We start from the raw sequence: 23602 nt of genomic DNA, 5'->3' as shown, positions 1-23602 counted from the left end.
AAACAATTTGGAACCCAAACACTGCAAGCCCGGAAGTAAGCGTTCCGGTTTGCGAACTTTTTTCGGAAGCCGAACCTGCTCCAGTTTGAGTGCCACGCTTCCGATTTGAGTGTTACGCTGAAGTCTGTCTGTTTTTGCTATTTATTTTACGTTTTTGTGGCTCTCTTTTGTTATGTTTTTGTGACTGTTCAGCTACCGATGGATTGTGTGACTGCAGTACATTATTGATTGCTTTCATCAGTGGTCACATTAGATAGTAAAATTCATATTAAAGTGCTGTTTTAGGGGTTGTTTTTAAAAAATGTCTGGGACAATCCATTTTGCATTACTTTCTAGGTGAGCAGGAGAACTGCTAGGTTGGCAGGAGCAGGGACCGAGCAACGGGAGCTCACCCCGTCACGGGGATTCGAACCGCCAACCTTCTGATCAGCAAGTCCTAGGCTCTGTGGTTTAACCCACAGCGCCACCCGCGTCCCTAATTGAAGAATGTAGATTCCTTCAAAATTATAGGAAGGGCTTTCTACGCCAGCTAAACCATTTCCTTCATTTGGTGCAGGGATTTTTTACTTTCAATATATAAAGGGGACTCTCTTATTTTTTCCCCACCCACACATGCGCATCACATTTAATTGTTTCTCCAATAAGTGGAGGAGAGGAAATAGGAAAACAGCTTCTATAATTCAGGGACTGTTCCTGGAAAACTGGGACACACTCAGAGGGGATGGTTGTTGTTGTCGTTGTTGAGTCGATTAGTCATGTCCGCCTCTTCGTGACCCCCTGGACCAGAGCACGCCAGGCACTCCTGTCTTCCACTGCCTCCCGCAGTTTGGTCCAACTCATGCTGGTAGCTTCGAGAACACTGTCCCACCATCTCGTCCTCTGTCGTCCCCTTCTCCTTGTGCCCTCCATCTTTCCCAACATCAGGGTCTTTTCCAGGGTGTCTTCTCTTCTCATGAGGTGGCCAAAGTCTTGGAGCCTCAGCTTCAGGATCTGTCCTTCCAGTGAGCACTCAGGGCTGATTTCCTTCAGAATGGAGAGGTTTGATCTTCTTGCAGTCCATGGGACTCCCAAGAGTCTTCTCCAGCACCAGAATGCAAAAGCATCAATTCTTCGGTGGTCAGCCTTTTGGAGGGGATGGTACTATGCGTTATGAAATGAGTGGGGCCGCAGCCTCAAAAAAAGAGATTGCAAGAGCTGCTAATTCGGGGAGGATTTGGAAAGCCTTCCTGGTGATGAGTCAATGGCAGGCATGTGGGAAAGGTTTGCTGCTGCTGCAGGCGGTGAGTTGCAAATTGGCCCATGCAAATTCCTGAGTTCGCAGAGGAGGCAGAGCTGTCCTCACCTGGGCTTTGCCGGGAGGAGGCACTTCCTGATTGTCCAGTTATCCTCCGGGATTCTGAAGCGCAAGAAGGGGCAGGTCCCCATATATATAATTTGCCCTGTGTGCCACCAGCAGCCAGCCGCCCAGGACTGCTCTCAAAGGAAGGATGTGGCCTTAAACAGAGCGCCGCGGCAGGAAAGGGTTTCTGCTACCCAGCGAAAGATCAGCGTAGGAGCAATTTCCCCGGTCCAAAGAACAGCTGGGTGTGCTTTTTTTTGCGTATTTTGCGTTTGCTGCTGAAGTTGAGCGATGCGACCCAGATCGGGGACCGGAGTCGAGGCTTCCGGCGAGAAGCAGGAGAAACCAGGTAAACTCCAGTCCCTACACCATTGCTTCACACACACACACACACACTCCAGAACCATAGCTGTCAACTTTTCCCTTTTCTTGCGAATATTCGGAATAAGGGAATTTAAAAAAGGGAAACGTTGACACCTATGCCCAGAATTGATCTCCTGCTTTCGTTTTGGCTCACGTCCCATTCGTGCAGGGACGGGGAGTTCCGAATGCGGCCCTTAGGACCTCTCTATGCGGCCCTCAAGGCGCTCTAGGCTTTCTTTTCTTTCTTATAATTTTAGTTTTCAAAGTTTCAAAAAGAAAAAAACATTTTTATTACACACACTTGTATACTTTAAACCATAATCAATTGTTGTTGTTGAGTCGTTTAGTCATGTCCGCCTCTTCATGACCCCCTGGACCAGACTGGGCACGCCAGGCCCTCCTGTCTTCCACTGCCTCCCGCAGTTTGGTCAAACTCATGCTGGTAGCTTTGAGAACACTGTCCCACCATCTCGTCCTCTGTCGTCCCCTTCTCCTTGCGCCCTCCATCTTTCCCAACATCAGGGTCTTTTCCAGGGAGTCTTCTCTTCTCATGAGGTGGCCAAAGTCTTGGAGCCTCAGCATCAGGATCTGAATCAATATCAGTACCCTTATAGGGTTGCCTGAACCTTGGGTTTAGACCACAGCACCACCTGCAGTTTACTGCTCTTTCTTAATGAGAGGAGAGGGCCGAGGCCGTGAGAATTCCCTTCCATCCTGACGAGACTTGCCTTTAGAGAAAGAGTGAAATCTATCAGGTAAAGGGACCCCTGACCGTTAGGTCCCGTTGTGGCCGACTCTGAGGTTGCGGCTCTCATCTTGCTTTATTGGCCAAGGGAGCTGATGTACAGCTTCCGGGTCATGTGGCCAGCAGAACTAAGCCACTTCTGGCGAACCAGAGCAGTGCACGGAAACACCGTTTACCTTCCCGCCGGAGCGGTACCTATTTATCTACTTGCACTTTGACGTGCTTTGAGTTTGTTGATATTTCCCCAGACAGTTTCCGCCTGGACGTTGTCTACCAGTGCCAAATCCTGGCGCTGTCCGAACGGCAGTCCTAGCCACTGGCGAGTTCCAGCAGGGTTTTGTTTTGTTTTTATGCTGATAGGGCGAAAGGCTGGGAGTCCGTCAGCAGGTGGCGCCATTGGGGAATGAGAGGCCAGAGCAAACTTATTCCAGCTCTGGCCCCTTTCTCCTCCTCCTCCCTGCTGAGTTCTGCAAGGGCTGAGGTCTGCAAGGAGGAACGAACCACCTTCTGGACTGGCAGTAAGTAGGAAAGCAGGCAGAGGGGCTAAGTTTGTCGTCCCGTTTGCCCTAGACTAGTGACCAGCAACCGCTGAGGGACAGCCTCACATGAAAATCTCATTACTTTATTCTAATGCCCAGGGTTTTAGCAATAACCGTGGGCACCACTGAAACACTGGAGGGAAAGGGGAATCTTGGTGCTATCGCCACACATGCCATCGTCTCAAGACTGCTTCTTGGCAGTGCGTTACTTTACATGCGAGGAGGGGCAGAGAGATGTAAATGAAAGCCGCGGCAGTCTGGGGCTGCTCTGATTCAGGGAATTAATCCAGGTTAAACCCTAATTAAGAGGGAGAGGAATGCGGAGGAGAGGGAGAAATTGCAAAAAGGAATGGGAAAATGAGCCTTTTCTTTGGATTGCGTCACATTCCGTAATGATAATTTTATTATTTATACCCCGCCCATCTTTCTGGGTTGCCCCAGCTGCTCTGGGCAGCTTCCAACATATATAAAAACATGTTGTTGAGTCGTTTAGTCGTGTCCGCCTCTTCGTGACCCCCTGGACCAGAGCACGCCAGGCCCTCCTGTCTTCCACTGCCTCCCGCAGTTTGGTCAGACTCATGCTGGTAGCTTCGAGAACACTGTCCCACCATCTCGTCCTCCGTCGTCCCCTTCTCCTTGTGCCCTCCATCTTTCCCAACATCAGGGTCTTTTCCAGGGAGTCTTCTCTTCTCCTGAGGTGGCCAAAGTCTTGGAGCCTCAGCTTCAGGATCTGTCCTTCCAGTGAGCACTCAGGGCTGATTTCCTTCAGAATGGAGAGGTTTGATCTTCTTGCAGTCCATGGGACTCTCAAGAGTCTCCTCCAGCACCAGAATTCAAAAGCATTAAACGTTTTTAAAAAACCCAAAACCTTCCCTATCCAGGGCTGCATCCAGATGTCTTCTAAAGGTTGTTGTAGTTACATATCCGTTTGGCACAGGAGTCGCTTAACAGCAAACATTAAAAAATGACTTCCTTGTACAGGATTGCCTTCGGACGGCTAGGGGGTCGGATAATTCCAACATTTCTCCCATGAAAATAGGGACGTCCTAAGGAAAATTGAAGGGACGCGGGTGGCGCTGTGGGTTAAACCACAGAGCCTAGGACTTGCTGATCAGAAGGTCAGCGGTTCAAATCCCCGCAATGACGGGGTGAGCTCCCGTTGCTCAGTCCCTGCTCCTGCCCACCTAGCAGTTTGAAAGCACGTCAAAGTTCAAGTAGATAAATAGGTATAATAATAATAATAATAATAATTTGTTTATACTCTGCCCTCCCCAGCCAAGACCGGGCTCAGGGCGGCTAACACCAGGTATAAAAACAATTGATTAAAATACAACTTAAAATCCAGATTAAAATACAACGTTAAAATGCAGCCTCATTTCAGTAGAAACTCAAATTAAAAACTTTTTGGGGATGAAAACCTGCATCTCTGGGTTGTTTGTGGGGCATAGGAATTCGTTCATATTTTCTCCAAAATATAGTCCAGCCCCCCACACGCTCTGAGGGACAGTGGACCGGCCTACGGCTGGAAAAGTTTGCTGCCCCCTGGAATTACGATGCAAACTACTAATAATTATAAATAGCTTTATTAATATGAAGTTAAGTGTTATAACCTGTACAATGCAATTGTAGTTAACACAAGCAGGCAGGGCCCATGACTTACATCAGAGGAGCCTACACAACACAAAACACTGTTGCTGTATGTAGGTTTTATTTTATTTGTCTTTTATCTTATTGTTATGTACTGAGTTGAATAGGATCCAAACTGCAGCAGTCTGATTGGTCCTAGAACAATAGGATCCAGATTGCAGCAGTCTGATTGGTCCTAGAACAATAGGATCCAAACTGCAGCAGTCTGATTGGTCCTAGAACAATAGGATCCAAATTGCAGCAGTCTGATTGGTCCTAGAACAATAGGATCCAGAATGCAGCAGTCTGATTGGTCCTAGAACAATGCAGCAGTATGATTGGTTGGCAGGAACCACCCAATCATGCTCCAGATATAAGTGAATCCACAACCTGATTGGCTTACAGTAGAATTCACGAATTAGCCAATCATGTGCAGCCCATTGTGTAAATAATGTATATAAAGCAGATACTTTGAGGGGACGCTCATTCATTCCTCCTCACCACTATGAGCTGAATAAAGAGCATGAAATCACTTTGCGACTCTGAGTATATTTCACTTATATTTTGGAAATGTACATCCAGTTGTTTCTCCGCCCTTTAAACATCTCCAGGCAGAGAGCTCACTGTTCTCCTTTAAATCGGTTCATGAGGACTAGAACCTTGGAAAAGGATGCTGACATCCTGAATTAAGCTGGATGTTGAGAGATGCAGCAGGGCAGACAAAAGAACAGGATGCCGGCTGACTCAGCTGCCAGCCTTCTCTGACCATCTTCTGAGGAATGAGATCGGCACCAGATACAAGCCTGGTTTGCAGGCGGTTGAGGTGTGGTCCAGGTGAGCAGCTCAATTAAACCCGTGAGCGCAGAAACCAGTTCATCGCTTCCTTGCCGGGTTTCCAAACAGATCGGCTCTTGCTCCGCCACGGAGCGGTGGCTTTTCCCCAGAAGCGAGAAGCGAGATTTAGTTACCCTTAAAGGCAAGATGGAACAAGAGCCACACTCCCACGGTTTCGCGTGGGCCTGTTTAAAAACGACTCCCTGCCACTTGGGTTTCCAAATCAAGTAGATCGGAGAATCTGATCGAAATGTGCAATGCAGCTGCCACGTAAGTCTTTCTCAATATAATAATAATAAATAATAATAATAATAATAATAATAATAATAATAATAATAATAATAATAATAATAAGGTATTTTATACCCTGCCCATCTGGGCAGCTCCCAACCAAATATTAAAAACACAATACAGCATTAAACAGGGACGTGGGTGGCGCTGTGGTCTAAACCACAGAGCCTAGGATTTGCCGATCGGAAGGTCGGCGGTTCGAATCCCCGCAACAGGGTGAGCTCCCATTGCTCGGTCCCTGCTCCTGCCAACCTAGCAGTTCAAAAGCACGCCAAAGTGCAAGTAGATAAATAGGTACCGCTCTGGCGGGAAGGTAAACGGCGTTTCCGTGCGCTGCTCTGGTTCGCCAGAAGCGGCTTAGTCCTGCTGGCCACATGACCCGGAAGCTGGACGCCGGCTCCCTTGGCCAGTAAAGCGAGATGAGCGCCGCAACCCCAGAGTCGGTCACGACTGGACCTAACGGTCAGGTTACCTTTACCTTTACCTTTTACAGCATTAAACATTAAAAGCTTCCCTAAACATGGCTGCTTCAGATATCTTCTAAAGGTCTGGTAGTTGTTTTTCTCTTTGACATCTGGTGGGAGGGCGTTCCACAGGGAGGGCGCCACCACCGAGAAGGCCCTCTGTCTGGTTCCCCATGACCTCACTTCTCGCAGAAGAGAGCCAGAAGGCCCTCAGCACTGGACCTCAGTGTCTGGGCAGAACGATGGGGGTGGAGACGCTCCTTCAGGTCTACTGGGCTACTGGAGGGTTCTGTGATTCTATGATTCTATGATCTGCAAGGCAAATGTGACAATCATTCATCCTTTGGCTGAAGCATCTAATCTCTGGCGGATGAAACACTGTGGACCAGACAATTGCTCCATCTAGAGCACACACATAGGAACAGCAGCCCAAAAATCTGGGCGGCTTCCAACATAAACAAAAACACAATTAAACATGAAACATTTTTTTAAAAACTTCCCTATCCAGGGCTGCCTTCCGATGTCTTCTAAAGGATGTAGAGTTACGTATCTCTCCTTAGCTCCTAGGGTCACATAACTCCATCCCCTCTAACATTTCTCTGATGAAAATAGGGACGTCCTAGGGAAGTCCTAAGGAAATCAGCCCTGAGTGCTCACTGGAAGGACAGATCCTGAAGCTGAGGCTCCAAGACTTTGGCCACCTCAGGAGAAGAGAAGACTCCCTGGAAAAGACCCTGATGTTGGGAAAGATGGAGGGCGCAAGGAGAAGGGGACGACGGAGGACGAGATGGTGGGACAGTGTTCTCGAAGCTACCAGCATGAGTTTGACCAAAATGTGGGAGGCAGTGGAAGACAGGAGGGCCTGGCGTGCTCTGGTCCAGGGGGTCACCAAGAGGCGGACACCACTAAACGACTAAACAACGACAACAAGGAAATGCGGGACATTCTGGGATCAAATCTGAAACCGGGATGGCTTCTGTAAATCTGGGACTGTCCCTGGAAAATAGGGACGCTCCGTATTATTCCTGAAACTGCCTCCCAGAGCCGTCCAGATCTCCAGGTCCCTGTTGCTTAGTCATTTAGTGGTGACCGCCTCTTCATGACCCCCTCGACCAGGGGTTTGTTCGGTTACTTATTGCTGCACCTGCAAAGCTGGACAGAAATGGCTTCACCGCAGTGGGCAGTAAGGAGTTAGCTGGGTCTGCGGTCCGAATAAGAGCGCTGAGAAAAATAGAGTGTAATATGATCGAGCAAGGCTTGTGCAGAGAGAAGAGGGAGAGCCACCACGTCATAGCAAAAGCACTTTGTTCTGCCTTTCCAGTCCATGGAGGGTTTTGGCTGGCATGTAGGGTGGTTTCCAAAGAAATTGGAGAGTTAAGGCAGAACAGTTCCTTGTCGGGTCAACTGCGCAATCCACCACCTGCCAACTCTCTGAAGCAAGTGGACTCTGTCTGTTTCTTTGGATTGAAATTGAGGACATGCCACGCAACACCAGTTTTGCACCTGAAAGGGCTTAGCTCATTTTGGGCTGTGCATCAAACCCCACTGTATTTCTGTAAGGTAAAGGTGAAGGGACCCCTGACCATTAGGTCCAGTCGTGGCCGACTCTGGGGTTGCGGTGCTCATCTCGCTTTACTGGCCGAGGGAGCCGGCGTACAGCTTCCGGGTCATGTGGCCAGCAGGACTAAGCCGCTTCTGGCGAACCAGAGCAGCGCACGGAAATGCCGTTTACCTTCCCGCCAGAGTGGTACCTATTTATCTACTTGCACTTTGAGGTGCTTTCGAACTGCTAAGTGGGCAGGAGCAGGGACTGAGCAACGGGAGCTCACCCTGTCATTGCGGGGATTCGAAATGCCCTTTTAAAAATATAGGTCTGGGTGTTCTGCACAGCACTGGGCATCTGTGGTTGGTGACAAATTGAGCTTCGTCATGCATTGGCACATAGGCAAATTCACTCCCACGGGAGGCAGTGAGAGCCAGCAACGTTAATGGCTGTAAGAGAAGATTAGGCAAACATCCACTGCAACGTTTCTCCTCTGAAAATAGGGACGTCCTATTCCATCCCCTCCAACGTTTCTCCCCTGAAAATAGGGACGTCCTATTCCACCCCCTCCAACGTTTCTCCCCTGGAAATAGGGACGTCCCATTCCATCCCCTCCAACGTTTCTCCCGTGAAAAGAGGGACGTCCTATTCCATCCCCTCCAACATTTCTCCCATGAAAATAAAGGTAAAGGTAAAGGTACCCCTGCCCGTTCGGGCCAGTCTTGCCAGACTCTAGGGTTGTGCGCTCATCTCACTCTATAGGCCGGGAGCCAGCGCTGTCCGGAGACACTTCCGGGTCACGTGGCCAGCGTGACATCGCTGCTCTGGCGAGCCAGCGCAGCACACGGAACGCCGTTTACCTTCCCGTTAGTAAGCGGTCCCTATTTATCTACTTGCACCCAGAGGTGTTTTCGAACTGCTAGGTTGGCAGGCGCTGGGACCGAACGACGGGAGCGCACCCCGCCGCGGGGATTTGAACCGCCGACCATGCGATCGGCAAGTCCTAGGCGCTGAGGTTTTACCCACAGCGCCACCCGCGTCCCTGAAAAGAGGGACGTCCTATTCCACCCCCTCCAATGTTTCTCCCGTGAAAAGAGGGACGTCCTATTCCATCCCCTCCAACGTTTCTCCCGTGAAAAGAGGGACATCCTATTCCATCCCCTCCAACGTTTTTCCCCTGAAAAGAGGGACATCCTATTCCACCCCCACCAACGTTTCTCCCATGAAAATAGGGAGTTATGTGACACCTTAGCCAAGCAGATAAGTAAACACACAATTTTAGAAGACATCTGAAAGCAACCCTGTAGAGAGGCGTTTTTTAAAGAAATATTTAATGTCTGACTATATTTTTATGTCTGTTGGAAGCCGACCAAAGTGTCTGGGGCAACCCAATCCAATGGGTGGGGTAGAAATAATTAGATTGTTATTATTGCTATGGAACAGGACACCTCTGTTTTCACCGGTGAAATGTTGGAGGGTTATGTTGTGTGTGTGTTTGAGAGAAAGAGAGGTGGAAACTAGAGCCGTGCTGATGAATAGCTTGGCACAGGTAGACTATCCCGGTTCGCGGAGGCTCCATTTACGGATGTGAAGCGCAGGGAAACAGCCTCCGCGTGTGTGAAAGCCGGTTCGATTTTGCGTGTGGGTGTTTTGTGTGGGCACAACCCCCGGCAGCATGCCAGCCGGGCGAGGGAGAGGTGAAAGGAGATACCTTACACCTGGCTGGAAAGGATTTATCCTCCGAGGAACAGGTGAGCGATTCTTGCAGGTATCGTCATGGGAAAGGCACTGGCAGGTGGGGGCTTAGAGGGAGAGAGAGAGAGAGAGAGAGAGAGAGAGAGAGAGAGAGAGAGAAAGACTGGCGAGAGTGGCGCTCCCTTGTCAGTCAATCCAGATTTCAAGGGCCGCCCAGGTGTCTTGGCAGTGCCAGCCTCACCTCTCTGCCACATCTAGCAAATCGCTCGAGGGCCTCAGAGGCATCCCTGGCAGAGGGTATATCTCACCTGGCTCTGGGGAGGGAAGCAGGTAAGGTGTGCCAACTCCCGGTTGCTATGGAGCTGCCGGGTTTTGAGCTGCGCCCTTAATGAGGACCCTGGGGCAGTCGTCGGGAGGGGAGGAAAAAATAAACGAGGAAAATGGAGATAATTTCTTCCCCACCGCCCTAAGACCTTAAGAAGAGGCTGACTGCCGCTGGATCGGGATCTATCTAAGTCCAGGATCGTGCCTCTCGGCGGCCGAGGTGATGCCTCGACGGGGAGCCCCGCAAGCAGTGAGAAATTTTCTACCTTTATTCAGGTTTTTTGAGCCGTTTGGGTACAATCAGAACAGGGAAACGTGGAAAATGCAAGGATACAGAGGTTGATTTTGATAGCCGCGAGGCGGGAGGGAAGGAAGTCGCTAGGCTCTGAAGATAATGGTGATGTGAATGTATATAATTAGATGGAAAATAAATAAAAATTGTATCTAAAAAATAAAGCCCGCAAGAAGAATCGGACTGCAGCGGTGATTTCCCCGTTTGTGCCCATGAATGGTGCAAACCTCTTTTCTTTCTAGGGAAAAATTTGGGGGGACTCACCGCGAAGTTTGTTTGTTTATTGAGGGCCCCATCTCAGTGCCACCCAGGCGGTGGAGAAATCTAAGATGCGGTTAGCGTATTTTTTGCTCTATAAGACTCACTTTTTCCCTCCTAAAAAGTAAGGGGAAATGTGTGTGCGTCTTATGGGGCGAATGCAGGCTGCGCAGCTATCCCAGAAGCCAGAACAGCAAGAGGGATTGCTGCTTTCGCTGCGCAGCGATCCCTCTTGCTGTTCTGGCTTCTGAGATTCAGAATATATTTTTCCCTTGTTTTCCTCCTCCAAAAACTAGGTGCGTCTTGTGGTCTGGTGCGTCTTATAGAGCGAAAAATATGGTAATAAACTCTAGGAGACAATGATCAGTATTGGACACGGCCTCAACTTTGCCGTTTACAGATATAGGTGGGACATTAGGTGTATCAAAAAAAGGAGAAGGAGGAAGAATTATTTGGTTTTTAGAAAGTTAAGGGAACTCAATTCACCCTGAGTTCCTGCTCCAAAAATAATAACCCCGGTGCAATCCATGTGAGTTTGTCAGGGATTGTGGGAAATAGATGACTCATCAGAGCAGGATTGGAGTGATTCTGCAATTACAGGATTCTGCGATTGCGAAGGAAGGGAGTTGAGGATTCAAGTAGGCTGATGATTACATGGTCTCCAGGTAATGCAAGGCAACATTTAGGACTGGCAAAAGGAACTGGATATTATTGGGCTGGAGACAGTGTTTGTCTCCCTGTGTTTTGGGGCTGTTGCAGGAATCCTAAGATGTCAAAACGATAAAATAAATGTTCATAAACACACGGGGTATTCTGAAATGCAAGCCTGAATCCATTTTCGACTATCTTAAATGACCCCGCAGTAGAAGGAATTGTCTGGGGAAGAATAGGTTTTGTTTTTGTTTTCAATATGTCAGTCTTGTTAAATAAATAAACTGCTATCAGCTGCTTGGGATGAACTGCAAAACCGGTCCGGCAAGTATCTTTTAAGCAGAGCAGACAGTCCGCGGAGCATCTTCTGTCCATCAACAGGTGTAAATTTGTGAGCAGGATTCAAAAGGATGACCCAGAACGGTCAAGTCAGGGCAATCAGCAAACATTTACAGATCTCTTGGCAGACAAGAAAGAAGCCACACTCTCAAATTTCCGTTGTAGACGGCCTTTTTCTGCGACACCATACTCTCCAACGTTTCTCCAATGAAACTAAGTGGTACCTCGGGTTAAGTACTTAATTCGTTCCGGAGGTCCGTACTTAACCTGAAACTGTTCTTAACCTGAAGCAGCTAATGGGGCCTCCCGCTGCTGCCGCCGCACAATTTCTGTTCTCATCCTGAAGCAAAGTTCTTAACCTGAAGCACTGTTTCTGGGTTAGCGGAGTCTGTAACCTGAAGCGTATGTAACCCGAGGTACCACTATAAACCCTCCCTATACAGGGCTAAGGGAAGTGGGTGGCGCTGTGGTCTAAACCACTGAGCCACTTGGGCTTGCCGATCAGAAGGTTGGCAGTTCGAATCCCCGCAATGACGGGCTGAGCTCCCGTTGCTCGGTCCCTGCTCCTGCCAACCTAGCAGTTCGAAAGCACGTCCAAGTGCAAGTAGATAAATAGGTACCACTCTGGCGGGAAGGTAAATGACGTTTCCGTGCGCTGCTCTGGTTTGCCAGAAGCGGCTTAGTCCTGCTGGCCACATGACCTGGAAGCTGTGCGCGGACAAACGCCAGCTTTTGGTTTGGGAACGGAATTTCCGGAACGGATTAAGTTTGAGAACCAAGGGACCACTGTATTTTTTTAAAAAAATGCAACGTACAGAGTCTTCTAAAGGAAACATACACCCCAACAGCCCACCTCCAGCTGAGACACTGAGTCCATCCATTTCCCCCTTGTTTTATGAGGCATGACAGGGACAGATTGAAATTTGCCTATTCAAAGGACTGGCTAAACATCAAAGAGAAAAATTATCTTGCGGAATCAGGCTAAATGCTTTCTCTGTTTACCAGAATCTTCCAGGTCCGTGTGTGTGTGTGTGTGTGTGTGTGTGTGAACTTCTCAGTTCAAAGATCTCCAGAATTCTTTTGCCGGGATTCCTCCATTGCAGGGGTCAGACTGGATGACCTCTGGAGGGACCCATTCAATTCCGCAATTCTAGGATTCTACGAAATGCTGTTACAGCAGCTTGAAAGCAGCATAAGGTGGGACCCAGTTTTTAACATTGTTAAAAACGCCCATTTTCCCATAAACCTGTTAGGGTAGTTTATACGTTCAGCATCCTTTCTGGAATAAGTTAACTTAATGGACCAACTTTTCCCTCTATTATTTTTATTATCTTTATTGCATTTTTAAAAAATCACGGAGAAAGCATGAATTAAGCATGACATCCAAATATTCAAAAAGAAAAAGAAAAATATACGGAAAAAGTAAAAAAATAGAAAAAGGAAAGGAAAAGGAAAAAGAAAGAAAAATGATAAAGAATAAAAAACGAAAAAGAACGAGTCGAGCGCACAAAATTGTTCAAAGGATACAAAGCGAAATGCTGAAACGAGCTTTCGGTATTCGCGAAAGATAAGCGGAATATTGTGTAGAATGCGTCAAGTATATGGTTCTTTTCGTGGCGAATCGGACCCAAATACATGACTGGTGCAGTCTGTCTAATCTACCTCTCTGCCCATCTCTTCGATTTCTAGGGACCAAAATGGCCAACCAGGATGACTCCAAATCCCAACCAGGTAGCTGAGAACTTGGACCTAAGCTTGCTTCTTTCCTCTTCCCTCCCAACCTGCTTTCCTTTTATGTCATGGTTTTTTTACATTGTAAGCCTGAGGATTCCTTCCTTCCTTCCTTCCTTCCTTCCTTCCTTCCTTCCTTCCTTCCTTCCTTCCTTCCTTCCTTCCTTTTTCTTTCTTTCTTTCTTTCTTTCTTTCTTTCTTTCTTTCTTTCTTTCTTTCTTTCTTTCTTTCTTACTTTCTTTCTTTCTCTCTCTCTCTCTCTCTCTCTCTCTCTCTCTCTCTCTCTCTCTCTCTCTCTCTCTCTCTTTCTCTCTTTCCCCCTTCCTTCCTTCCTTCCTTCCTTCCTTCCTTCCTTCCTTCCTTCCTTCCTTCCTCCCTCCCTCCCTCCCTCCCTCCCTCCCTCCCTCCCTCCCTCTCCCCTCCCTCTTTCTTTCTTTCTGAAGAGTGGGATTTTTAAAACCAAAAAGAATAATAAGAACCAGTCTTTAAATTACGTATATTAAGAGGGAGACAGAGACCTAGCAAACGGTCTCTGTGAACCTCAAACTAAGCGCTCCAGATCAATTGGAGGGGTGGGGGTTCTGGAGCTCTCGCAATATCCCAGGGTTCTAGACTCCTGTCTGCTTTGGTTTATAGACCTCAACTTGCTATTTCAGGGTACTGGGCTCATTTGTGCTCTGGACATCCATTTCCCCTTTTACGGTTCTAGGTGCCTCTTGGGTTCTAGATCTCTCTAGCTGTGTTCCAGGCATCTCTTTTCTCTCATGAGGTTCTAGGCTGCTGTCTGCAAGCAGTGCTGCCTCTGAGGTCTTATTCCTACCTCTCTTTGTCCAGATTTCACCTGGATCGTGAAGGCGAACGACCGGGCATACCACGAGCAGTTTCACACGACCTACGCCTGGTGCCTGAAGAAGAAAAAATATGCTGTAAGGAAATGGAACCTCTGTTTTATTGATCTTGTAGCTTATGGCAAGTCCAGTTCCGTCCCCTTCCCCAAAGCTTCGGTGCTTACTGCAAATTATATTTCCTTTTCTTAAGCAGCAGAGTCACTGCAGCTTGGACAAAACATGACTCGGTTCTAGAAGGGGCCGGCCTAAGCGTTAGGCAACCTGCAGTAACAAAATCCTTAATAATAATTATTATTTATTTATACCCCGCCCATCTGGCTGAGCTTCCCCAGCCACTCTGGGCGGCTCCCAATCAAGTGTTAAAAACAGTCCAGTGTTGAATATTAAAAACTTCCCTAAACAGGCCTACCGTCAGATGTCTTTTAAAGATAGGATAGCTGCTTATTTCCTTGACATCTGACGGGAGGGTGTTCCACAGGGCGGGTACCACTACCCAGAAGGCCCTCTGCCTGGTTCCCTGTAGCGTTGCTTCTCGCAGGGAGGGAACCGCCAGAAGGCCCTCGGCGCTGGACCTCAGTGTCCGGGTAGAACGATGGAGGTGGAGACACTCCTTCAGGTCTACTGGGCCGTTTAGGGCTTTAAAGGTCAGCACCAACACTTTGTGGTGTTTTTTTTATAAAATATTTATTAACTTTTCCAAATTTATACAAAAAAGACAAAAAACACAAAATACAAAATACAAAAATTAAAAACACATACAATTTCATTCACCCATTTTCTTAGACTTATTTCTCGGACCTCCTCATACCTCCCCTTTTTGTATTCCAATTCTAATTATTCATTCAGCAAATCCTCATCCTCAATTTTCACTTAATTTTACACCTTTCTTTCTTCTCCCCCCCCCCAATTATCTTAAACATTACAGCTAGTAACCATTTGACTTCAGTCCAGCATCAATCTAACATTCACCAATTTTGTAATATTTCCCAAGATAGTCCTTAAATTTCTTCCAGTCTTCTTCCACCGTCTCTCCTCCCTGGTTTCGGATTCTGCCAGTCATTTCTGCCAATTCCATGTAGTCCATCACCTTCATCTGCCATTCTTCCAGTGTGGGTAGATCTTGTGTCTTCCAATACTTTGCGATAAGTATTCTTGCTGCTGTTGTAGCATACATAAAAAAAGTTCTATCCTTCTTTGGCACCAGCCCCAACACTTTGAATTGTGCTCGGAAACGTCCTGGGAGACAATGCAGATCTCTCAGAACCGGTGTTATGTGGTCCTGGTGGCCACTCCCAATCTGCCTGCGGACTGTCTGGCCAGAGTGGTGCATGCTCTGGTCATCTCCCGCTTGGACTACTGCCATGCGCTCTACGTGGGGCTACCTTTGAAGGCGACTCAGAAACTGCAACTAATCCAGAATGCGGCAGCTAGACTGGTGACTGGGAGTGGCCGCAAAGACCATATAACTCCGGTCTTGAAAGACCTACATTGGCTCCCAGGACGTTTCCAGGCACAATTCAAAGTGTCGGTGCTGAGCTTCAAAGTCCTAAACGGCCTCAGCCCTGTATCCCTGAAGGAGCGTCTCCACCCTGGACACTGGGGTCCTCCTCCCAAGGGTCTTCTGGTGGTTCCCTCACTGCGAGAAGTGAGGTTACAGGGAACCAGTCAGAGGGCCTTCTCGGTGGTGGCGCCCGCCCTGTGGAACGCCCTCCCACCAGATGTCAAGGAGATAAACAACTATCTGACTTGTAGAAGGCATCTGAAGGCAGCCCTCTTTAGGGAAGCTTTTAATGTTTGATGTATTACAGTATTTTAATATTTTTTGGAAGCCGCCCAGAGTGGCTGGGGAAGCCCAGCCAGATGGGCGGGGTATAAATAATATATTATTATTATTATTATTATTATTATTATTATTATTAACTCAAATAAGTCTCAGAACACACATCTTTATTTATTTATTTTTGTCCTTCCACCTTCGTGTTCAGGGCAACGGCATCAAGACAGCCAAGTATAACGTCCTCACGTTTCTCCCGCTTAACTTGTACGAACAACTTCATCGGCTGGTTAATATATACTTCATCTTCATCATCCTCCTGCAGGTAAGGGGCTTCTTATGTATTTGGGAACGGGGGTGTCCCAAAGTGGAATTCTGGAGCAAGCCAATGGGTTGTGTGTGTGTCAGTGACCCCTAGCGCCTGTTGCGCTAAGCATCAAGACTGAGTGATCTTCAAAGAAACAGATCTAAAATACAGCGGTACCTTGGTTTTCGAACATCTCCAATGACAAACATTTCGGTTTATGAATGCCGTAAACCCGGAAGTACAGTGGTCCCTTGCTTCTCAAACTTAATCCGTTCTCGGAGCCCGTTCCAAAACCAAAGCGTTCCAAAACCGAGGCGCGCTTTCCCATAGGAAGTAACGCAAAACGGATTAATCCGTTCCAGACTTTTAAAAACAGCCATTTAACGTGAACTTTACTATCTAACAAGACCATTGATCCATAGAATGAAAGCAATAGTTAATGCGCTGTAAAGGTAAAGGGACCCCTGACCGTTACGTCCAGTCGTGGCCGACTCTGGGGTTGCAGCGCTCATCTCGCTTTATTGGCCGAGGGAGCCAGCGTACAGCTTCCGGGTCATGTGGCCAGCAGGACTGAGCCGCTTCTGTCGAACCAGAGCAGCGCACGGAAACGCCGTTTACCTTCCCGCCGGAGCGGTACCTATTTATCTACTTGCACTTGATGTGCTTTCGAACTGCTAGGTTGGCAGGAGCAGGGACCGAGCAACGGGAGCTCACCCCGTCATTGCGGGGATTCGAACCGCCGACCTTCTGATCGGCAAGTCCTAGGCTCTGTGGTTTAAATAAGACCGTATTGTAGATGATAAAAATTAAAGCTAATTTCCCCCCCTTACCTAGACTGATGACGGTCATTGTTTGGATGGGGGGCTTCTATCCATTTTGTGCAGTCACACAGTCAATCAATCAGTAGCTGAACTGGGTTCCAAACCATTGTGAGAAATCTCCGAATATTCATGTCTTCTGTTTCAGACTGTCCCCCAGATCTCCACGCTTCCCTGGTTTGCACTCCTCTTCCCCCTCACGCTCCTGCTGTCCATCAGAGGCGTCCGAGACCTGATTGATGACATTGTAAGTCTGGGTTGGCACGTTGGGGACCCCTCATAGCTCTCTCGCCCACAAATTTAATCTTATCAGGGTTCCCTTTTCAGACAATATAGGAACAGGGCTTTTAGTGCTTTTAGTTGGAGTATGCATGGCAGCTAACAGATTGAGGTTGAATCCTGACAGGAGTACTGTTTTGGGGGACAGGAGGCGGGCAGGTGTGGGGGACTCCCTGGTCCTGAATGGGGTGACTGTGCCCCTGAAGGACCAGGTGCGCAGCCTGGGAGTCATTTTGGACTCACCGCAGTCCATGGAGGCACAGGTCAGTTCTGTGCCCAGGGCAGCTCCATCTGGTACGCAGGATGAGACCCTCCCTGCCCGCAGACTGTCTGGCCAGAGCAGTGCATGCTCTGGTTATCTCCCGCTTGGACTACTGCCATGCGCTCTCCGTGGGGCTGCCTTTGAAGGTGACCCGGAAACTACAACTAATCCAGAATGTGGCAGCCAGACTGGGGACTGGGAGCCGCCGCTGGGACCACATAACACCAGTCTTGAAAGACCTACATTGGCTCCCAGGACGTTTCCGAGCACAATTCAAAGTGTTGGTGTTGACCTTGAAAGCCCTAAACGGCTTCGGTCCAGTATACCTGAAGGAGCGTCTCCACCCCCATTGTCCAGCCCGGATACCAGGGTCCAGCGCCGAGGGCCTTCTGGCAGTTCCCTCCCTGCGAGAAGCGACTTTACAGCGAACCTGGCAGAGGGCCTTCTTGGTGGTGGCACCCTCCCATCAGATGTCAAGGAAACAACTACCGGACTTTTAGAAGACATCTGAAGGCAGCCCTGTTTAGGGAAGCTTTTAATGTTTAATAGACTATTGTATTTGAATATTTTGTTGAAAGCCACCCAGAGTGGCTGGGGAAACCTAGCCAGATGGGCTGGGTATAAATAAAAAGTTGTTTTTGTTGTTCTTAGTCTGCACATCCTGGGAATTTATGTAGGACTGGCAAGATAAGCCTGGCCTTTATGTCTATATAGTATTGGCAACGGAAATAATCTTTTTTCTCTCCTCCTTTCACTCCGCAGGGCCGTCATCATAGCGACTGGGAGATCAACAGCCGCCCTTGCGAGATTTTGACGGGGAAAAGGTGAGGAGAGCTGGAAGAGAAGGGGGAGGGGTCTTCTGTGTTGCCAGGTGCCCATCAGGGGCAGTGGCGTAGCGTGGATTGTCAGCACCCGGGGCAAGGCAAGTAATTTGCGCCCCCTAACCCGTGGATTTGCGCCCCCTAACCCGTGGATTTGCACCCTCAAACCCGTGGATTTGCGCCCCCTAACCCTAACCCCCAGATGTTGCGCCCGGTGCGGCCGGCCCTCCCTGCACCCCCCACGCTACGCCACTGATCAGGGGAAGCCCCCCAGCGGCTGGCATTCAGGGGGCATTAACTGTCTTGCGACTGGACCACCCCTGCCCTTCACCCTCGCTCTCCTTTACAGCTGCTCAGCTCCACGGAGGTCCTCTGCAGCAAGTGTGGGGCTGAACAGTTGAGCCCCACGGTGGGGGGGGTGGGAGGGTGTCAAGCCACAGCATGAGCCCCTTCCCTTTTGTGTGCACGGCAGGCTCCTGAAGGCAGCTGATTCTCTCTCCTTGTTCCCTCCAACCCAGTTTCATCCAGAAGAAATGGCGGGATATCTGCGTGGGTGATATCGTCTGCCTCCGTAAGGACAGCATTGTGCCTGTAAGTTCCTTCCTCCCCTTCCTTCCTTCCTTCCTTCCTTCCCTCCTTCCCTCCCTTTTTCCTTCATTCCTTTGTTCCTTTGTTCGTACATTCGTTGGTTTCTTCCCTCCTTCCTTCCTTCTCTCTCCCCTCCCTCCCTCCCTCCCTCCCTCCCTCCCTCCCTCCCTTCTTTCCTTCCCCCTTCCTTCCTTCCTTCCTTCCTTCCTTCCTTCCTTCCTTCCTTCCTTCCTTCCTTCCTTCCATCTTCCTTCCTTCCTCCCTCTCTCCCTCCCTTTCTCTTTCCTTCCTCCCTGCCTTCTCTCTCTCTCTCCTTCCTTCCTCCCTCCCTCCCTCCCTTCTTTCCTTTCCTCATTCCTTCCTTCCTCTCTTCCTTCCTTCCTCCCTCCCTCCCTTTCTCTTTCCTTCCTTCCTTCCTTCCTTCCTCCCTCCGCCCTCTCTCCCCCTTTCCTTCCTTCCTTCCTTCCTTCCTTCCTTCCTTCCTTCCTTCCTTCCTTCCTTCCTCCCCCCTCTCTCCCTTTCCTTCCTTCCTTCCTTCCTTCCTTCCTTCCTTCCTTCCTTCCTTCCCTCCTTCCCTCCTTCCCTCCCTTTCTCCTTCCCTCCCTTTCTCCTTCCTTCCTTCCTTCCTTCCTTCCTTCCTTCCTTCCTTCCTTCCTTCCTTCCTCCCCCCCCCTCTCTCCCTTTCCTTCCTTCCTTCCCTCCCTCCCTCCCTTTCTTGGTGGATGGCTGAAAGGATGCCTGAATTTACTCTGGGAAAGAGGTCCATGGCTGCTTTGGCCCAATCAGCCAGTCCGTGGACGATAGTTCCCATCCCCCTGCGCTATTTACAACTGCTCAGCCCACCAGGGAGCCTGTCTCAGGTGTTCTGCTCTCGATTTCTGCAGGCGGACCTCCTCTTGCTCTCCAGCACCGAGCCAAACAGCCTCTGCTACGTGGAGACGATGGACATTGACGGGTAAGGCTGCTTCTTACGTTGTTTTCTTCTTTTTAAGCCATCGCTGCCATTCTGGGCACTCCTCTGTGCACCTCCCTCTACCTGAGAGAATTTCCCCTATAAACAAATCCCTGTAAATGAATAGGCTCATCGTTCGCAGGCGGCCTGCGGTTTCCCCCCACTGATAAATTCCCTCTCCATCCTTCTTTCGCAGAGAGACCAACCTGAAGTACCGGCAAGCTCTCTTGGTGACGCATGAGCAGTTGACCAACGATGGGAGCATGGCTGCTTTTGACGGTGAGTGTCAGTCACCAGGACCTCCTGGCAAATAGAAGGAGAAGAAATGGAGGAAGTGAGAGATTGTACCTCCTTGGGCTCCATGATCACGGCAGATGGTGACAGCAGCCACGAAATTAAAAGACGCCTGCTTCTTGGGAGAAAAGCAATGACAAACCTGGACAGCATCTTAAAAAGCAGAGACATCACCTTGCCAACAAAGGTCCGTATAGTTCAAGCTCTGGTTTTCCCAGTAGTGATGTATGGAAGTGAGAGCTGGACCATAAAGAAGGCTGATCGCCGAAGAATGGATGCTTTTGAATTCTGGTGCTGGAGGAGACTCTTGAGAGTCCCACGGACTGCAAGAAGATCCAACCTCTCCATTCGGAAGGAAATCAGCCCTGAGTGCTCACTGGAAGGACAGATCCTGAAGCTGAGGCTCCAAGACTTTGGCCACCTCATGAGAAGAGAAGACTCCCTGGAAAAGACCCTGATGTTGGGAAAGATGGAGGGCACAAGGAGAAGGGGACGACGGAGGACAAGATGGTGGGACAGTGTTCTCGAAGCTACCAGCATGAGTTTGACCAAACTGGGGGAGGCAGTGGAAGACAGGAGGGCCTGGCGTGCTCTGGTCCAGGGGGTCACGAAGAGGCGGACACGACTAAAAGATTAAACAACAACAACAACTTTTCATTCTCAAAAGTTTTCCACTGGTGTTTAGCGCTTTATGCCGTTGATTCCTTGGAATGTGTGTGCATGTGTTTTCTGCTTTGCGGTTTTCTTAAGCTAGATATTTAGTCCAAGTAATCATTATCATCATCATCTTTGGCGATTACTCATAGCAGAGTAATAATAATAATAATAATAATAATTTATACCCCACCCATCTGGCTGGGCTTCCCCAGCTGCAGTAATGCATGAAACATTAAAAGCTTCCCTAAACAGGGCTGCCTTCAGGTGTCTTCTAAAAGTCTGGTAGTTCTTTATCTCCTTGACATCTGGTGGGAGGGCTTTCCACAGGGCAGGCGCCACCACTGAGAAGGCCCTCTGCCTGGTTCCCTGTAACTTGGCATCTTGTAGTGAGGGAACTGCCAGAACTGGACCTCAGTGTCCGGGTAATAATAATAATATATTCAATTTATACACTGCCCTCTACCTGGAGGTCTCCGGGCGGTTCACAAACAAAACCATAATATATAAAATCAAAGCAAAAACAGTAACCCAATTTTTAAAACCCCCGCAAAAGAGCCACGTTCTAAAAAGGTGTTGGATGTCAAGAAGATCAAGCAAAGGCCTGGTTAAAAAGGAACGTTTCTGCCGGGCGCCTAAAGGTGTATAATGAAGGCAACAGGCGAACTTCCCTGGGGAGAGCGTTCCACAGACGGGGAGCCACTGCAAAGAAGGCCCCGTTCTCATGTTGCCACCCTCTGCACCTCTCGAGTAGACGGCACACGAAGGAGATCTGTTGGGAGCCACCCAGAGTGGCTGGGGAAATCCAGCCAGATGAGCAGGGTATAAATTATTATTATTATTACTAATGATTGCATGTCGCAGAGGGAAAGAGGGAGTCTCTGGAAAGCAGAAAGACAAAACTTAATTTTTCGCCTCTCCTTTTTCTAAACTCCGCAGGGGTAATCACTTGCGAGGAGCCGAACAGCCGGATGCACAGTTTTGTGGGGACGTTGGATTGGCACGGAGAGAAATATTCCCTCGACAGTGAGAAACTCTTGTTGCGGGGCTGCAAGGTGCGCAACACAGAGGCCTGCTACGGCCTCGTCATCTACGCAGGTGAGCTGAGCCCCGTCTTTGCAGCACGGCCTTATCTACCTACTTCATTGGTTTCGATTTGTTCGGCGCTTTTCTCACAGAGGGTCCCCAAAACGCCCACCTTAATAACCCACCTTCCCTTGGAAGGTTCAGGGCAGCTAAGAGAAACCCCTTCATGCAAGTTAACCTGTGGAACTCACTTCCACAGGGAGCAGCAATGCTCACTGACTTAAAAAGAGGGTTACGCAACGTACAGATTTTTAAAAAAAATTATTGCAAGGGATTCCTGCAAATCTAAGGCATTCATGCTGGTATATTCCTTTTTATGCATGCTTTTACTTAACAACACGCTTTTCGTAAATGTCGTGGTTTGGAGAGGTGCATCGCAAAATTCGGATCGGTGCTAATTTCGAAGGGGGGCAGATCTCACGCTGTTTCAGAAAGGGCGAATTTGCTAGATTTGCCCCCATCCAGATTCTCCCCCTCGTCCCTAAGCAGAGTAGACCCATTGGAATGAATGGACACGGCTAACTTAGGTCCGTTTATTTAAAAGGGTTCGCTGTGAGTCGAGCGTAGTTGGCTACAATCTATGCACAGCCCTGATATTTTGTGAAAGTACAGAAATACAGAAAGTACAGAAATACTTTATATATATCTTAAAAACCAGAGACATCACCTTGCCAACAAAGGTCCGTATAGTTAAAGCCAAGGTTTTCCCAGTAGTGATGTATGGAAGTGAGAGCTGGACCATATAGAAAGCTGATGGCCGAAGAACGGATGCTTTTGAATTCTGGTGCTGGAGGAGACTCTGGAGAGTCCCATGGACTGCAAGAAGATCAAACCTCTCCATTCTTAGGGAAATCAGCCCTGAGTGCTCACTGGAAGGACAGATCCTGAAGCTGAGGCTCCAAGACTTTGGCCACCTCAGGAGAAGAGAAGACTCCCTGGAAAAGACCCTGATGTTGGGAAAGATGGAGGGCACAAGGAGAAGGGGACGACGGAGGACGAGATGGTGGGACAGTGTTCTCGAAGCTACAAACATGAGTCTGACCAAACTGCGGGAGGCAGTGGAAGACAGGAGGGCCTGGCGTGCTCTGGTCCAGGGGGTCACGAAGAGGCGGACACCACTAAATGTCTAAACAACAACAACATATATAAAGTTAGGCCCCTGGCGATGCTACAATGTTGGTGTGCCTATCCTGAGCTGAGCATTGCAACAGACGTTGCCGAAACGCCTTTTCCCGTGCCGAAATTCCGCAACATAAAGGCTCTATTCTTCCTCCTTTTCCCCTCTCAACCCTGTGCTCTGGGCTGACTTCTGAAAGCAGGAAGCATTAAGAAACTCACCGTACCAGTTTTCCCCAGGCCTTTAGTGACGCCTAATCTCATGACAGATCTCTGGCCACACCGGGTAACAGCAGCAGCAATGCGGAGGCAGTTTAGGAAAGATTACAAGCCGGTTTGACACGGTTTCTTGACACACGCACAAGAGAGAAGCAGCTGCGTTGGTCCAGGGTAGCCGAAGTCCCGCCCTGCAAATTATTAATAATTATTATAATTATCATTGTGGGACTACAACTCCCATCGTCCATTTCCACTCTCCCACTGAGCGTGCTAATAGGTAAAGGGACCCCTGACCATTAGGTCCAGTCGTGGCTGACCACCCGGGTCCCACTGAGCGTACTAGAGCCCTCCAAAAGTCACAAGCGCTACCTGCTTTCTTGGAGTTGAAGTTGCACAGTGCAAAGATGGAGTTTGCAAAAACACCCTCCACAGACTTGGCTGAGTGTCAGGCCTAATGAGCGGAGCAGCTCATTCCTCCATGAACATCAGTTATAGAGATCGATAGTCCCTGCCTCCTCCCCAGGGCTTTTCCCAAGCAATCGGAGACTGC

At 48.9% G+C, this 23602-nt stretch overlaps 1 protein-coding gene across 5 annotated transcripts in view; it reads left to right on the top strand.

The window, feature by feature from the left end:
- Nucleotides 1-1468: 1468 nt before the first annotated feature.
- The window catches only part of ATP8B3 (ATPase phospholipid transporting 8B3), a 57206-nt gene continuing 35072 nt past the window's right edge, over nucleotides 1469-23602 (top strand). The window contains exons 1-10 of one of the 5 annotated variants that reach the window (XM_081177614.1): nucleotides 1469-1688; nucleotides 12993-13034; nucleotides 13869-13960; nucleotides 15868-15981; nucleotides 16930-17028; nucleotides 18085-18146; nucleotides 18662-18734; nucleotides 19616-19686; nucleotides 19880-19962; nucleotides 21571-21729. In XM_081177614.1, coding sequence (XP_081033740.1) covers nucleotides 1631-1688; nucleotides 12993-13034; nucleotides 13869-13960; nucleotides 15868-15981; nucleotides 16930-17028; nucleotides 18085-18146; nucleotides 18662-18734; nucleotides 19616-19686; nucleotides 19880-19962; nucleotides 21571-21729 — 853 coding nt within the window. In that variant the 5' untranslated portion in view covers nucleotides 1469-1630. Of the gene's footprint in view, nucleotides 1689-5490; nucleotides 5717-9341; nucleotides 9496-9595; nucleotides 9770-9790; nucleotides 10014-12992; nucleotides 13035-13868; nucleotides 13961-15867; nucleotides 15982-16929; nucleotides 17029-18084; nucleotides 18147-18661; nucleotides 18735-19615; nucleotides 19687-19879; nucleotides 19963-21570; nucleotides 21730-23602 lie in introns of those variants that run through there. The other 4 variants (XM_081177615.1, XM_081177613.1, XM_081177616.1 and 1 more) reach the window with 4 other exon arrangements.

Source organism: Podarcis bocagei (assembly GCF_964188305.1).
Source record: "Podarcis bocagei genome assembly, chromosome: 18".
In the NCBI taxonomy this organism is placed as follows: domain Eukaryota; kingdom Metazoa; phylum Chordata; class Lepidosauria; order Squamata; family Lacertidae; genus Podarcis; species Podarcis bocagei.
This window is presented reverse-complemented; position numbering and strand designations above follow the sequence as displayed.